The sequence below is a fragment of the Epinephelus fuscoguttatus genome, linkage group LG6 (assembly GCF_011397635.1).
Source record: "Epinephelus fuscoguttatus linkage group LG6, E.fuscoguttatus.final_Chr_v1".
Lineage (NCBI taxonomy): Eukaryota > Metazoa > Chordata > Actinopteri > Perciformes > Serranidae > Epinephelus > Epinephelus fuscoguttatus.
In genome coordinates, this window is record NC_064757.1 from 30098264 (window position 1) to 30115055 (window position 16792).

At 40.3% G+C, this 16792-nt stretch overlaps 1 protein-coding gene and 1 long non-coding RNA gene across 2 annotated transcripts; both read right to left on the bottom strand.

The window, feature by feature from the left end:
- Window positions 1-3373: 3373 nt before the first annotated feature.
- Window positions 3374-11685, bottom strand: LOC125890991 (chondroitin sulfate N-acetylgalactosaminyltransferase 1-like). The gene is made up of 9 exons (XM_049579947.1): window positions 11323-11685; window positions 11122-11222; window positions 10803-10981; window positions 9168-9384; window positions 8802-8903; window positions 7816-7997; window positions 5896-5990; window positions 5723-5804; window positions 3374-3860 (listed from the first exon to the last, which is right to left on the bottom strand). The coding sequence occupies exons 1-9, from the start codon at window positions 11683-11685 to the stop codon at window positions 3577-3579; spliced, it is 1605 nt and encodes a 534-aa protein (XP_049435904.1). The 3' UTR covers window positions 3374-3576.
- A 128-nt stretch (window positions 11686-11813) lies between these two features.
- Window positions 11814-14934, bottom strand: LOC125890992 (uncharacterized). The gene is made up of 3 exons (XR_007449594.1): window positions 14686-14934; window positions 13820-13932; window positions 11814-11954 (listed from the first exon to the last, which is right to left on the bottom strand). It is a non-coding gene; the product is annotated as an uncharacterized LOC125890992 (long non-coding RNA).
- Window positions 14935-16792: the final 1858 nt, after the last annotated feature.

Consider the following 16792-nt stretch of genomic DNA (forward strand, 5'->3'; position numbering starts at 1 on the left):
TCCTTGTGTTTCTTGGCCCAAACAAATCTCTTCTGCTTGTTGCCTCTCCTTAGCAGTGGTTTCCTAGCAGCTATTTGACCATGAAGGCCTGATTCGCGCAGTCTCCTCTTAACAGTTGTTCTAGAGATGGGTCTGCTGCTAGAACTCTGTGTGGCATTCATCTGGTCTCTGATCTGAGCTGCTCTTAACTTGCGATTTCTGAGGCTGGTGACTCAGATGAACTTATCCTCAGAAGCAGAGGTGACTCTTGGTCTTCCTTTCCTGGGTCGGTCCTCATGTGTGCCAGTTTCGTTGTAGCGCTTGATGGTTTTTGCGACTCCACTTTGGGACACATTTAAAGTTTTTGCAATTTTCCGGACTGACTGACCTTCATTTCTTAAAGTAATGATGGCCCCTTGTTTTTCTTTAGTTAGCTGATTGGTTCTTGCCATAATATGAATTTTAACAGTTGTCCAATAGGGCTGTCGGCTGTGTATTAACCTGACTTCTGCACAACACAACTGATGGTCCCAACCCCATTGATAAAGCAAGAAATTCCACTAATTAACCCTGATAAGGCACACCTGTGAAGTGGAAACCATTTCAGGTGACTACCTCTTGAAGCTCATCGAGGGAATGCCAAGAGTGTGCAAAGCAGTAATCAGAGCAAAGGGTGGCTATTTTGAAGAAACTAGAATATAAAACATGTTTTCAGTTATTTCACCTTTTTTTGTTAAGTACATAACTCCACATGTGTTCATTCATAGTTTTGATGCCTTCAGTGAGAATCTACAATGTAAATAGTCATGAAAATAAAGAAAACGCATTGAATGAGAAGGTGTGTCCAAACTTTTGGCCTGTACTGTACTTAGTTACTTTCCACCACTGATGTTAGCTGATGTAATCAGTAACTGTCTGCTGTCTGCTCCCTGGTGATCACATCTATCCTGACCGGGGCAAAGTCCTGTTTGTCAAGTTAACAGAATGATGAGTGTCCAGTGTGAAGTCATTTGGCAGAGTTTGTTTGGAATTTCCCAGGTGTATATGAATGCAGCACAGAACAGGGAAGTGGTAATAGGAGTTCCAGGCCTATCGCGTGCCGGTGTTGACGCTACGACATCCGTCGGCCGATGCACGATTGCTCCTCCCTCTGCGTCTGTAAAGTGACATCAGTACATCACTATTAATAGAGGACAGTGCACTGTCTCCTCATCGATGCACCATATTGATTAGATATAACTGTGGGGGAATTACAACCATGTTTGTTTCACATGTTAAGGTGGTATATGCATCATATAGCCTGCCTGCACTCATACACCTAATACACACAAATATATACGCTTCAGTATGTGAAATATTAGTTTAATATAGTCAGTGAAACACATTTTTTAGTGAAAATATGTGGTGATGCTTCTCAGGCTGACATGTCATTCATATTAAAAATATTTGTAACACTTTGTAATGAGGGCACAAATCATATAGGCTACTTTATGTCTAACTAATACACGACTCATAAATGCATAAAATCCTCATGAGTCATGCATCAGTGTATCATTACATAAATAGCCTATGTGATTTGCACCCTCATTATAAAGCGTTTCCAGAAAGCTTTCTTGCTCTTGAGTTCACTGTCAGTTTGGCAAGAAAATCTTTGTTCTTTTGTGTGTCATCATTTGGCCAACATTAGCCTGTATTTTCACAATAGATATTAATGAGGAAGGAACAAGAAAATCCACATGCAGTTCAAGTTATTTATAATGTTGTGATGACACTAACTCATATTGCTCTGTTGGAACTGCTTTTGAATACAGTGGAAAAGGAATTAAAAGCCTGAAAGAAATGGTTTGATATCAACAAGTCATCATTAAATTTAAGTAAAACAAAGTTTGAAAACTGTCATATCATTGAAAAAAATATGTTAAATGACACTGAAATTGAACAAATGTAAGAAAATAAATTTCTGGGTGTGAGAATTGATCATAAATTATGTTGGAATCCACCCTAACCCTAACCCACATAAACAATGTAAAACCAAAAATGTCTAAAACAATTGCAATATTATGTAAAACCTAAAGACTTGTTGACCCAGAAGTCACAATATATGCTGTATTGTTCTCCTATAATTCCACACATAATCTACTGTGTGTAGGTACTGGGAAACATGTATAAAACCAACACTTTTTTTTAACGTTTTTACGTTCTGGTATAGGAACAAAAGAAAAGAAAAGAAAAGAAAAGCAGTACATAGGAGAAAGAGATAAATATGGGGTCATGGGATGTTTACAAAAAAATGATGTAAAGATTCATATATGATACATACAGTAATCATGTGGAGTCTGTCTCGCTGGCCTAAATAAACACACCATTTTCTCTACTTTTTTTCTCCCAATTCTTTTTGAAGTTGTATGGAGTAGGTCATCTGTTCCAGAGGATGTAAGTGTTTAACAATATTAACAAAAAGGCTAGCAGTGGACAAGACAAAAAATATGGGCATGGCCAACGATGATTTCTCCACATTCCCTCCAGCAGCATAGCTGGGTGCCAGTTTGTTTAGACCTCTGTTTGGGTATGATGAAAAAGCAAATCAGGTTTTACAAGACCAACACCTTTCCAGTTTCTATGCTACAGAAGAAAACTATAATAATTGTGAGTGGATCAAACTATTATGAAGCAACCAACGCTATTTATTAACTTACATGTTTATTTTTGTGCTCTAGTTTATTTGAAAACTGCACAGATAATGTACACAAATAAAAATAATAATGTTTTGCTTCCTAACTGTGTTCAAAAGCTGTCTGATATGAGAGAGAGCCTGTATGAATTTAGGGGACTAAGTGTGATTAAAAAACAAGGGTGAGGACAAACATAAAGAACAAATGTGTGTCTGTCAGAGAGGATGGTTGTGATAAGGAATTAAAACCGTTTAGTTCACTCTGCAAATTAAAATGGTGTTTAAAATGTGGTGGTAAGCAAATGATTATGATCTTTATTTTTTATGAAATGTTTCAGAGTTTTGTTGTAGATTCTGTTCTTGTTTTTGTTTTTAATTTGTTTCTTTTGCATAACTTAAACTTAGTAGTGAATGATTTATTCATGAGAGTGGGTTTGAACTTAAGCTTCAGCCTGCACCTTTTTGGTCTAAATATTTTTGTTTCCCTTTTGTTTTTCTTTTTAATTTAAAACCTTGACGTTATTTATTCTTCATTATGTGCATTCCTCTTGGAAAATTGAATTAAATTACCACTAACTAACTAACTAACTGACTAACTTATTTCCTCTGTTATGGTACTCATTAGTGTAAAGTGTGCAGTGGATATTTTGTTGCTTCCAGAGGGGTCAAAACAGAATAAAGCCACATTCCCTCTGTGACTTTTCTATGGAAAAAAAAACCTACTTACAAGTAGATCATACTTTTATTCACACAAAATATATCATTCAGTATTTGCACAAGTGTATGTGTCCATAATGAGAACAGTAATCACAGTTAATCATCTTTTGTTGGAAGGTGAATAATGTGTGTAAACATAAATTATCATGAGAACAAGAACACACAGAGCAGTGATTAATAACACCGCCAAAGTCCTTTTATTGTCCTCATCATGTTGCTCTGGTTGTCTTCCTCTGAGAGCTCAGATGAACCTCAATCTCTCTTTTAAAGAACAGCTCCCCCAGCTGGCCGTGTGAGGCTTCGCTCATGGCTTTGGTCTGCATACACATCTTGTATTTGTCTGGAGGGAGCTCGTCTGCACAGTTCTTCTCGTGCCACAGGTGGAAGAGGCCGCGAGACGGAGAGCGAATGACCATCAGCTTACTGTGAAGGTACTTCCTGTACAGGTGCACGTCCTCTAACCCCCAACCTTTGATGTTGCGGTCAAAACCACCTGTCAGGAAGTAGAGGAGTTAACTTAAGGTATGCTTGATTAATGGCTGAGTTAAAGTTTTAAGAGTTTCTTGTTTCCTTAAAGTTGGAGTAGGCAGAAATCTGGGAAGGGGCGAAAAAACCCAGACAGCATTGGAAAATACAGCCTTCCCCTTCCGCTTCTCCATCTCACCTCTCTGTCCCAAGCCTCTGACCATCAGACGACCACAGGCACGCGCTTCATAGAGTAACCAAGTGTTGCCCATACACTGATTTATTTAATCTTATTTTATTGTATTCACTCAGCCCTTCCTTGCCCCCCTCTCTTTCTCTTCCTGTTCATCAGACCACAAATGAGACAAGAATTAGTGAGACAAATTATCTGCACCTTACTCCCCGCAGCTGTGGACTGCTTCTCTGGTAGGACAGTGGGCAGCAGCTCAGGAGATGGAGCTTCGGTCAGCAGCTGTAGCGACTCAAATTTGGCTTCCACAAATTTACCCCAATGCTGGGTTTCAAGCGGGCTGTTGGCCAGCGGCAGTGCCGGGTCTAACAAGTTTGCTGGTGGGGAGTTGTGGCTGTCTGGTCCCCTGAACCTGGGGTTTACACTGGCTGGATCTGGGTTACTGTGGCCACTGATTGGGGGTCTGTCTCCGGAGCTGCTGCCCACTCCTCTCCCTGGAAAGTAGTCTGTTGTGGCAAGGAGTGAGGCGGAGAACACACTTTGATTTGATGCTCTAGCTCAGTTGTTCCCAACTGGTCCAGCCACGGAGTCCAGATTTCATCTTAGTCATCAGTTCAAGATCCACACAGATTAATACATTTGGCATCATACTTGTGTTGGGCCATGTCAGCGAGCTAGTTTGCTCTCTCTGTCATGTAGCTGTCTATCAGTCACTCACCCTACAGCAGGAAACGGCGCCTTAAAGTAAAAGCTCTGTGCTGAAAATTCACTCTACTTAAAAATAAAGTGTGTTTTTTACAAACATGACATGTTTGCAAGTCTCTGCGGTCCATTTAGAACGGACCTGCGACCCACTTTTGGACTGCGACCCACCAGTTGGGAACCACTGCTCTAGCTAATCTTTGCCACATAAACGTGAACTTGAAAGCTGCAGCCGTGAGCCGTTGATGCTGCTAACAGAAGGATTAATTATTAGCAACACTTTCTTTCCATTTCTGAAACACTTCACTAATATTGACACATTTATTGTCTGACTCTTTTAGACCCTCTTTAGACTCCTTTTTGTGTTATTTTGCAGTGCAGGCAGCTGTTGCCAAGGCTGAAAAAACAACTTTCTCTGCAGGATTTTTCATCATTGAATCAGGCTTTCACCAAGGGGACATGCACGCACACCTGCATTTGTAGAACAGTCAATAAGAACATCCTCTGTCTGAAATGATCTGTGATTGACCAAGGTCTCCTATCATAGGTTGGACTTTCTAAAGCCAGAAAACCAAGCCAAGAGGAGGTGCAGAAGTCCAGTTTTCTCTCAGACCACTTGAATTATATGCACAACTTTATTATGTGATTTTTAAGACGAAATTGCCTACCCCAGCTTTAATGTGGTGTATTTAAACTAGAATCAGGGCATAAAGCAGAGAGAGGTCATTTAAAGGTGTAAACTAACAAAAAGAGCTTTTTCACAGTCAGGGAATATTTTTTTTGACTGTTAACGTACAACTACTTTAACTGCATTATGCAATCACTTAAAAACACAGTGTCATCGATGAAGAGAAAATAGTTGAATTTTATATAAAATGCACAGAATCATGTACTTTTATGCATCTTTTTTTTCTATATACAGTGTGTGTACTGCAATATTTGATTGTATTTTGTCTTACAAAATGTGAAAGTACGGATGACACAAGCTTTTCCATTACCTATGTTGAGGAAGTCAGACCTGTACTGGCATGTCATGCCAAACCCAAAGTCTCTCCAGAATCCAGTTTCCTTTTTTATCACCTGAGACAACAGGAACATATTAGTCTCTTACATCTTGACGACATTCAAGTTAATGTAGCTGTTTGTTTATATTGGGGGTTTTTTCACCTACCAGTTGTTCTTGAATAGCAGGCAGAAGTGTCTGATTGCTGTAGATTATAGATGGGTTGTACTGGCTGAAGAGCACTGGATAATACACTCTCTTACCTAAAGACAACAACAGTTAACACACAAATGTCCAGTCACATATATTTGATAATGTGTCATACAAGCACAGCCTGTAAAAAAAGCATTAGTAAAATAATCAAAAGTATAAGAACAGTGCAGAAACACCACTGAGATGACACACCTAAAGATGTGGACAGAAATCAAAGGAATCTCATGGATTATCATTTTGACTATGTGGTTAGTCCTCCTGTTTTTGAGTGTTTTTTTAAAGCTGACATCGACATCTGCCCTGTTAGTTTTCTTGTTCTTTTTATGGTATATCAACGCTCACCTTATCCACCATATTTCCGGCCCTATGACACCTTGTGTAGGCTCATGGTGCTATATGAATAAGGTGAGTTGGCAGAGCTCCATTTGCCCGTTCCTGCATGCTGCTTGTTACGTAGCAGCGAGGGCAGAAAAACCTGCTGGAATGTAGGTGAGAGGCAGCAGGTGTGATGATGAATCAAACAGAAGGTGTCAGAGTTCCTCTATTGAACTTTATTTATTTATTTTTTGAGATGTTGAGATCAGAGACAGTATAGTTTGATTTAGCCACAAGTCATGTGAAATATGTGCTTATTGTGCCATCGTCTTTGTTGTTAATGAAGCTGTGGCCGGAGGCATGATGTTTTCAGGTTGTTTATCTGTCGGTCACTTTACCGTGAACGCAATATATCAAGGATACCTCAAGAGAATTTCTTCAAATTTGGCACAAACGCTCACTTTGATAAAAAGATGAACTGAGTAGATTTTGATGGTCTAAGGTCAGAGGTCAGGATTTCTGTGACCTGGTCCAACTCATTCTCATGAACGCAATATCTCAAGAACACCTTGAGGGAGCGTCTTCAAATTTGGCACAAATGTCTACATGCACTCAAAAATGAACTGATTAGATTTTGGTGGTAAAAGGTCGCTGTGACCTCACAGAATATGTTTTAACCCATATCTCAAAAATTCATATGCTAATTATTACTAAATTATACACAAATGTCCGATAGAATAAAATGTGAAGTGAAGACATTTTATAGAACAACATGGCAGATGCGCTCCCTATGTAGGTATAAATGGCTCTTTGTAAGGTAATGAAAACACAATTCTTATTTTCAAGTTATTATACACTAAAAAAACACATGGTTATGAATATTATATACCTTTTTTGCCAATAGTTGCCCCTAAATCCTACACACTGGACCTTTAAAGCTGTATTTTTTGTCTTAATTGTCTTTAATTAAACTGTCACTATATTCCACAGACTGTAAAAATAACAGACCTAGCTACTGTGATGTCACCCATAGGTTTATGGACTTTTTTGTGGTTTTTGAAGCCTCGTGTTTTGGCCATTTCAACCATCACCATCTTGGATTTTTGGAGCCAGAGGTGACCATATTTGGGTGAGAGGCTGATGCCGTGGAGAGGCAAGGGGTAGATCTGACTGAGAAGTTGAGGACACTTTCTGTAGACACTAGAAGCAGCCTGCCCTTAATTATGTGTAACTTGTAGCCTTAAAACAATGAAAATGGGTGACTTATATAAAAATTTGACTGCTGTGGTCATGAAGAGGGATATATATATATTTACATAGAAGTACATGAGACAGATGATCTGTGAAAAAAAATCATATTTCTCTGCCTCCTCGCAGTGCTTTATAAAAGTTACCAGCTGTGGGTTCATAATTAATGTTATAGTTATTAGCTTTAAGCTGTTTTATTCTTGCAGACATGGATTATGAATCAAGGCTGGAAAACATCTCTGGAAAACGTGGTAAATGTTGCATGATGTTGAAAAAGCCTATGTGTAAATGTTTCATACATCTCTCTCTCACCAGGCTCTGCATTGAGACGGCAGGAAGTCAAGAAGTCAGCGGTGAAGTGGATGTCGACATCACAGAAGAAGAGCAGGACATTCTGGCTGCGCCTCCAGGCCCTGGCGCCCACGTCCAGGCCCCGACCACGAGAAAACTCCTCATTCAGCTGGATCAAAGTGAAGCTCCTGAACCGAGTCTCTCTGAAGAGGAAGATGAAGAAAAAGAGAAGAGCGCTGTTATGGGGAAATCTGTATTTTAATTAGACAGGTACAACCCTCTGATGAAGGGATGATTGATCTACCTCCTGAGCTACAGCTGCCCCAAACAAAAAGATATAAAAAAGAAAAGAGAGTCACCCAGGACAATAAATAATTCTTAACCAAAGTGCGGAAACTGATAATTAATGCCTCTGGCACAACTTTACTTTATCATATTGTTTAAAGAATGCACAGAATACATGTGTAGACTAGATACTTGCGGGAGCTTTTAATGGGCTCTATAAGATATTCAAAGTCCCAGTATCAGCAATAACTGTCATATTAGTGCATTGCAGAGCGGCGTCAATTAGCTAGCCAGAGGGATACACACACAGGGATACAAAAACAGGTCTGTACAGCAGAAACTGCTCCTTTTGGAGATTTTAATCGTATCACCATATGTATGTTTCGGGCGACGGCCCACAGGACTTCACACAGCTCATACTCTTCAGGCCATTCGGTCCTGTGATGAAGGTGAAGAGCAAGAGTGTGGAGAACTGCAGTTCGCTCATCAGCATCATCGTCCCTCTTTCCAAGAGGGTGAACACATTCAGGCAGCAGACACATTCACCAGCCCTTCATCTGTCTGATGAAGGGACCTTAACTGTGTTAAGGATCTCCTCTGATTTAAGCAGTACATGTGAAAACTCTCTTTAAGATCAGAGGAGGATACTGTGATCATTTACTTCAACACACAGAGCCAATGTGACACCAGCTGATGATTAAACAGTAACTTGATTACATTACCTGGTGGTCTGGTCCAGCATGGCTTTGACCTGGTCAATCTGATCTCGACCAAAGTAGACCACAGTGAGATGAACCTGGCCGTCCTGCTGGATGCACACTTCTCTAAACCAAAAACACAATACAAATAATGTGTTAGGCCCACTTCTGTGCTTCTTTATCCAGAGACAAATTAGCCTACAACAAGTACTTATCTGAAGTGGAGGTGGAGTCTTTTTGGATTTGAACCAAGCTACTCTATTAAGATAAGCATTCAATCTGCACTTCTAAACGTAGCCCACTTAAGTGTGAGATCAATAATGTCCTGATACAATCATAGCTGTGTGTGTGTGTGGGTGCCATCGTGTTGATACACTTTCCACATGATACCTGAAGTTGTTGATGAACTGCCTGAATGTGTCTGCCCTTTTGGAGAGAGGGACGATGATGTTGATGAGTGTGCTGCGCGTGTTCACGCTCTCGCTCTTCACCTTCAACACAGGACCAAACGGCCTGAAGAGTGTGAGCTGCGTGAAGTCCTGTGGGCTGTTGCCTTTAAACATCAGCTCATAGACAGTTCCTCTGTCCCGCTCTGTGCGAGTCAGTCCTGTCACAAAGACAGAGAACACTTTATTTTATTGGCACCGTATTTTTTCCATAACTGTGTGGAAAATAAGTGATAACAATACTTACAGGGAAACTGAATTTACAGTTACTTATGTACAATTAATAACCTTAAGAGTCTTTAAGTCAGAGCCCAGCAGATTAGTTGAAAATGCAAAATTGTGAATTTGTCTTATTTGTCTAAATTATAAGGAACTTTTGGAAATATCATGTTAATAAAGGAGCACCTGTTTCAGACAGAGGCAGAGGTGTTGCTATGAGATTGTCCTGGTTTACTGGCAAGAGCGTGGATGTTATGACCAGCTGTTTTATGCAAAATGACAGCAAATAAAAACACTCTCAGGCACAATTTAATAGCCTAATGGCTACCACTAAACTTCTTTATGAGCCAAAATGAGGACTTCACTATTTACAAGACACATAGCGTGTGTTTTTGAGGATATTCATTTCATATTTTCCCTCAGTTTGGATGCAAAGCATTCCTTTTACGCAGTGGCACTGTAAATCTATTCTGGTTTTTGGCAGTAGTGCTAATAAGTCTCAGTTCAACGCTGTCCAAATTTGAACCTTGACCTTTGCATGTATACACTGTGGTCTCCTCTGAATGCTCTAGTTTCCTACCCTGGTTCTAGGCCAGTGGTTCTCAACTATTCCAGCCATGGGGTCCAGATTTCTCCTTAGTTGTTAGTTCAAGGTCCACACAGTTTAATTTTTTCAGCGTCTCTGTCAAACAGCTGTCCCTTAGTCACTCACTCTACAGCAGGAAATGGTACTTCAAAATAAAAGCTCTGTGCCAGAAATTCACTGTACTTAAAAATTAAATTTGTTTTTCACAAACTTGACACGTTCGCGACTCACTTGAGGACCATTCAGAATGGATCCGCGACCCACCTCTAAATCTCTCACTGACTTATTCAGTTTCAGTTAACTCTGGTGTTGTGCTTACTGACACCTCTTTTCCTGGTTAGAAAAACAATCCAAGAATCAGTGCCTGAAAAGTGGTGACAGAAAATATGCATGACAGCGTGGATGGATTTCTCAATGGGCCTACTGGGCCCAGGCCCACAGGTCCCTTGGCCAGAGCCTCTGCATAAAGTAGCTGTTATTAACTTTGCATTTCATATTTCAAATTTGGGCAGCTGTGGCTCAGAGGTAGAGCGAGTCGTCCACTAATCAGAAGCTCCTCCAGTCCACATGTAAAAGTATCCTTGGGCAAGATAGCATTGAGAACTTGCTGGACTTTGATGATATCATGGATGATTCATCACAGGCATTAGTATGTAGGCTCTCTACTTGTGTTTGTCCAGCTATGAAAAGACAAACTTTTCCGGAAGTTTCACAGGTGTCCACCAAGGATGAACGTGTAAAGAAGGTGAATGAATGAACTCAGAGCTTTCTCACCCTCTAAAAAGTCTGCAGGGGAGTATGTGCGTTTCCGCCTGATGTTTTCAGTGTGTTGCTGAGGTCCATTCAGGACGTGCAGAGCTGTCTCCACTGTGCTTATCAGCTCGTCTCTGCGGTCTCTCCTCACAGGCCTCTCCTCTGGGTGCCTCGTTAGCCCCGTCTCCAGCTGGTACACCCTGAGTGACACACACACACACACACACACACACACACACAAATAAAACACTTAATGAAGAGGCATGTGGCCAGACTTGACCTCAGGGGTACTCCTGTAGTACTACTGTTGTTCTTACCAATGAACGTCTGTCCCACTCACCTCCGCAGGGTGAAAGTGTCAAAAGGAATCACTGCATACTCGCTGGGCAGCTTTACACCTGAGTTCACCTCCGCCTGGCTCAGCTGGGAGCGTAAGAACTCCTGCAGGACATGAGGTAAAATTTACTACTACATATTTGATGTCACACTTCATTTATCTCATCAGCAGATGTTACTACAACTCCTGTATCATGTTTCCCACCTTCAGGTCAGTCTGTGTCGGGGTTTTGTGCAGACTATCCAAACCCTGTGGCAGAATCCCTCTTGTTTTAGCTTTTTCCAGGGACTCCTGAAGCTGCTGCGTCCTCTCCTGGAGAGCCTCCTTCAGCTGCGCTATCTGCTTGGTCAGGCTGTTGATGTAATGTTTGTGAGAGTCCTCCCTCTCCTGCAACAAGGCCATGTATCCCTCCTTACTGGTGGCCCCTCCGGTCCACAGCACAGACTGCTGGCTGCTGTGAGACGTCGGTTTACAGGCAAGGAGGTAGAACAGGAACAAACAGCAGCAAAGGCCCAGCACAATGAGGCCGACCCGAGTCATCAAGGCTAAAAGCCACCGTTTAAACATGGTGGACTGTCTTTTGAAAAGTTTATAAACTCTTGAGGCTTATAAAATCATGACTGTGCTTTTGTCACGTGGAGATGCACCCACCAAAGGATGAGCAGCCCATCATTCCTAAGCCAAGACGTCCTCCTGTTTTCCTATGTCGCCCATATCTGTCACATCCTCAGGCCGCGTCTTCAGTGGGTGTCCGATCATTCATTTCTCTTGATTACTGGATCAATTTGTTGGTGTGGCATGGGAATATACCGACATCACCAGAACGCTGAAACTCCCTACAGTGAAAACAATATACATTTTAAAGTAATGGTTCCCAACTATTTAGGCCTCTAAATAAGCCTACTCATGACCCATACTTACAGGTTATGGACACAAACTCTGAGCAGTTCAAACAATAAGGGATTTTCTGACTCATGAAAAGGTCAGAGTATCCAGAATTTCAGAGGAAAACAAAACATAGAGTCTGTTGAGCCCTGTGAGGCTGCACATAAGCAGTGCTTTGTACTAAATGCTAACATCAGCATGCTGATGTAATGTTTACCAAGTATAATGTTTGCCATTCAAATTAGCATGCTAACATTTGCTAATAAGCACCAAACACAAAGTCAAGCCGAGTCAGATGGGAATGTCATTCATTTTAAAGGCGTTTTTAGAAAAGTAAAAGAAAAGCAAAGAAAGTTTAAACTTGATGATGGCGCTAGAAAAAACTTAAAGGACCTCCAAAGTTATTATGGTTCATCCTCTGGAAACAATGAATGTGTCTACCAAATTTCCCAGTAATCCATCAATAGTTAAGATATTTCAGTCTAGATCAGAGTGGTGGAGTGACACAGAGACCAGGAGTGTATCTATGATCCCCAGCTCTGTATTCTCTTGTTAAGACTCACTGAGGAGACCTTTCAAAGAGTTTTATGTTCTCAGCAACCTTTTCCTCAGGTCAAATGTTCAGGCCAGTGTATGTTTCCCTGGGTCAGTGGTGAAATTGGCAATCTACAGCTTATCGTCTAATGTTGTTATACTCCATTTTCCTTGACTTTAGACATTAATATCTCAGCAGCTGGATGGATTATTATCATTCAAACTGCATTTGAAACATCCATCTCCTTTCATTGTTTTGCAATTTGAACTGCAAAGATAGGTTTATTTTTTTATCCATTTAAACCATATTTAACCTGTTAAGATCAACAATCTCTTTTACAAAGGAAACCTGGCCAGGACAGCAGGACACAAAAAGTTACAGTTAAAACAACCACACAATAAAAACCATAAAAGATATTATCATGTAGAAATATTCCAACGCCTACGCACAATGGCAAGACCTAACTGACTCATTCATCTTTGTACTTATGAGAGCTTTAAAATCAGAAAAAATATTGGACTGTGAGAACAGGGATGACCCTGACAGACTGACGTTGGATAGAGCCATGCTGCTAGCATGACTACCAAACTTTGGTTTAAGAATTCTGGACACATGCTAAATCAGGAGGTCCAGGATTCAAATCACGAAACACTGGGATTTGTATCCCATTTCCTGTATTTTTAAATACATTTAGGGACCAGAGTATAACCACAACAAAATCCGGTAAACAATTAATTCGGTCATAAGGCTAAATTCTGCCATAATAGTACTAAACATGCTTGATATACTACTCGTCTGTTCTTGGGGTGTATCAGAGCAAACTCAGCAGCCCAGAATCTGACAGATGGCTAAACATAAGTTTGTTAAGCGTGATTTTGTAAGCATGTTTTTGAAGAGAGGGGGCATGTACCCCTGTCCCCAGTGAAAATTACACTGAAGATGGCCACAAATCTAAAATTTGAGTCACATAAAATGTTCATAATGATGTTGTAAAGATTTTTTTATTCATCTAATGACCCCTCAGATTTATCTGGGGACTCCTTGTGGGTTCTTGACTCTCAGGTTTGTAACTACTGTTTTCTATGTATTATTAATTAGTCAGATATTGAGTTATAAACACTAAGATAGATCTAATGCTGTTGATTGTGCACTTATAATAACAGCAAAGGCAAAGGGTCTGAACATGACAAAGTCTCAAAGGAGTTAACAGAAATTATCATGAAGAAAATCTCACTTCATCTAACAAATCAAATGACAGCTGGAGAAAGTAAACCAACCGACCTGGTCAGCCTCATCCTGATGTGCCTCAGTGTTTTGCAAGCAGATTATTGAATTCCCAGTCCGTCTCCCTCCTCTCGTTGCTGTTGGACTGCTGGTCAGGTTCAGGTTAGCTGCTATAAAATGCACAGAAAGAGAAATAACCTGACCTTACATTCACTCTGCAGTGCCACGACGCTGAAGGTGGGAAGTGACAGAAACAAGCATTTCTCTGTGTGTCTCTCCACCCCGCGTGTGTGTGTGTGTGTGTGTGTGTGTGTGTGTGTGTGTGTGTGTGTTGCCATCATCAGTTTATTCACAGCACAGATGGCTCTTTATTGCTCAGGTAGAGGCTGATCTCATGAAAGACTTGCTTATGTTTCCAGGTCCACCCAAGCAGTGTGTGTGTGTGTGTGTGTTTATGAGAGAGAGCAAGTGTGTGTTGATGTATGTGTGCATGTGTTGACCATGCAGACCCTTTTAAAGCATTCTACCATTAAAAGTCAGGTCATTTCGATGAAAAAAAAAAAAAAAAAAAAAAATCCAGCCTGTTTTGGATCCTGCACGCCAATAAAATCATTCCACAGCATCACTAGTTTATCAGCTTAAACATCACAGTTATGGCTGCAATCTTTCATCTCTTGTGGCTCATATAAAAAAGAAGCTTTCATCTATTTAAAATGACTGTGGAGCTTTCATTATGCCATCGTCTCAGCTGAGCACCTTACAGGCGGTAAATCACAGGGGGTCATCATCACATTTATGAAGAAAATGACTGCAAAAAGCTGAGATGAAACATGCAGACATCATCCTTTAACACGTATTAAACACTCTACAAAGCTTTAATTAATAACAGCCATTTTAAAAAGAAAAGATTTTGTTATAATCACCAACTGCTGTGAGCCTCAAAGGAAAGTTGAGACGATGATGTCCATCATCCTGAAGTGTTTCCTCTTCTCTGTCTTCTTTCCCTGGCTTTTGTTTTGTAGTCTTGCAGGAAGTCTATTTGTTGGCACAGAGAGGTTTACTCATCCTTTCAGTGATTAAAAGAAATTCTCAAAATTGAGTATTCCATCCTCTCAGTCTCCACCTTCTCCCAGCACCTCCCTCCCCTCTCCTCTCTCTTTTTCCATCTCTCACTTTCTATCAGACCCAGTGTTCACTTCCATCCATATGAGATCTCACACCATCTGCCTCCATCCTCAATCCCCTTTCAGGTCCCCCCCGGAGGCTCCTCCTTGCCCTTAAGTCTAATTAAAAGGCAACTGGAGTAAGAAATGCCCTTCAGACTTTCGATGCTCTGCCACCTGCAATCTGCTGCGGGGAAATAGCTAGGTACCGGTCGGACCCACCAATAGGACAGGGTCTTGCACATTTAATGAGGCTGCGTACAGATGGTCCTTGTTTTCATTCAGATGTCGACTCCTGAGCTTTGACTCCTCTAAATTTTTTAGTCTGCTACTTTGTTTCCCCCCGTTGTTCACTTGTATAAACCAGATTTTTTTGTGTCCAATGTGAATGCATTAACTGCAGTGTGATAATTTGTTGTTTTTAATGCTTTATAAAGTGTTTAGTAAGTACAGTTTGAGTGTTTTCAGGCTGTGACATGGCTTAAAAATCAAGCCAATTTTTTTCAGCAAATGTAAGGTCCACTGTATCTCAAGCTGAGATTAGTCACACTTTTAATGCATCTTTATAACTTTTAAAAAGCATCTCCAGACCCATCTGTTAAACAAACCTGTTACTGTTTTCTATATTTTAATTTATACGCTTACTTTGTGTCTGTTTTAATACCTTGTTTTTGTATTTTACTAAAGTGTATTTAGTCAGCATCAAGGAAATAACTGATATAAACACTAAGGATGAGAAAGTGCATTATTATCCGTATCTGTATCTGTATCTGTTAAACAAACTAAATTATCTGTGTCTCTGTCTGTGAATGGGTGGGGTTTGAATTGGGATTGGGTGCAGCCTCAAGTGGAAATGGGTTGGACCAATCCAGAGGTTGTTATTTTAAAAGTGATATTGATATGGGTTGATCATAAAATGTATTATTTATTAGAAAACTATTAACAGAACAATGTCAGGACTGAGCTTCAGATAATTTTCAATTACAAGAGACTGAACACAGCAACACTAATGAGGATTATGAGGATTTTCCTTCATCAGTGTCACAGCTCAAGTTTCTTAGGTTGTTATTTTTTATTTCATTTATTCATGTTGTTTCCTGTTTTACTTTAAAAATCTCACATCTCCTCTCATTTGATCATTTCACTGCTTCCCCCGCGTGTTTTACCTCCCTCTTGATGACTTCACCTGTGTCTGATTGTCTGTCCCGCCCTGATTAGCCTCACCTGTGTCTCGTTATCCTTCCCCTCACCAGAGTATTTAGAGTGTCTTGTTTTCTCTCAATGCCAGTTCATCTTAGCTCCTTGTGTGTCTTGTGTTCCAGCTTTTTGTTTCCCTTGTCCTTTTCTTGTTTTTTTTTTTTTTTTTGGTTTTAGCCTGTTGATTGACTCTGCCCAATCCCTACTGAATTTGTTTGCCTTCACTGTTAGTCCTTCTGTGTACTGAAGCTACCTGTTGACTAGTAAAGACTGTTATTTTACCTGAACTGTTGAGTCCACTCTTAGTGTTCACCAAGTGTTACAATCACAAGTACAGATATTGACACATTTTACTCGGATGATACTTGTACTAATAGAAAGTACATTATCTGTACTGGATACTGGTTTCATCTGAGCACTTGGCTCAACCCCAATAAAAACTCATATTGCCATAACAGATCCATACTTATTCAGATTAACTAATGTTTTTTATCACTTTAACCTTTCTTAATTTGATTCTTTCTTAATGATCTTCAGTGGGTTTCAAGCCTCACAATTACTGTAGTCTAAATTGATAAGTCTCAGCGACTGATTTGTCAAACCACTGGGGAAATAAAAACAACATCATAGAAGAAAAACTGTCTGCATGATACCACAACAAGCAAGCAGG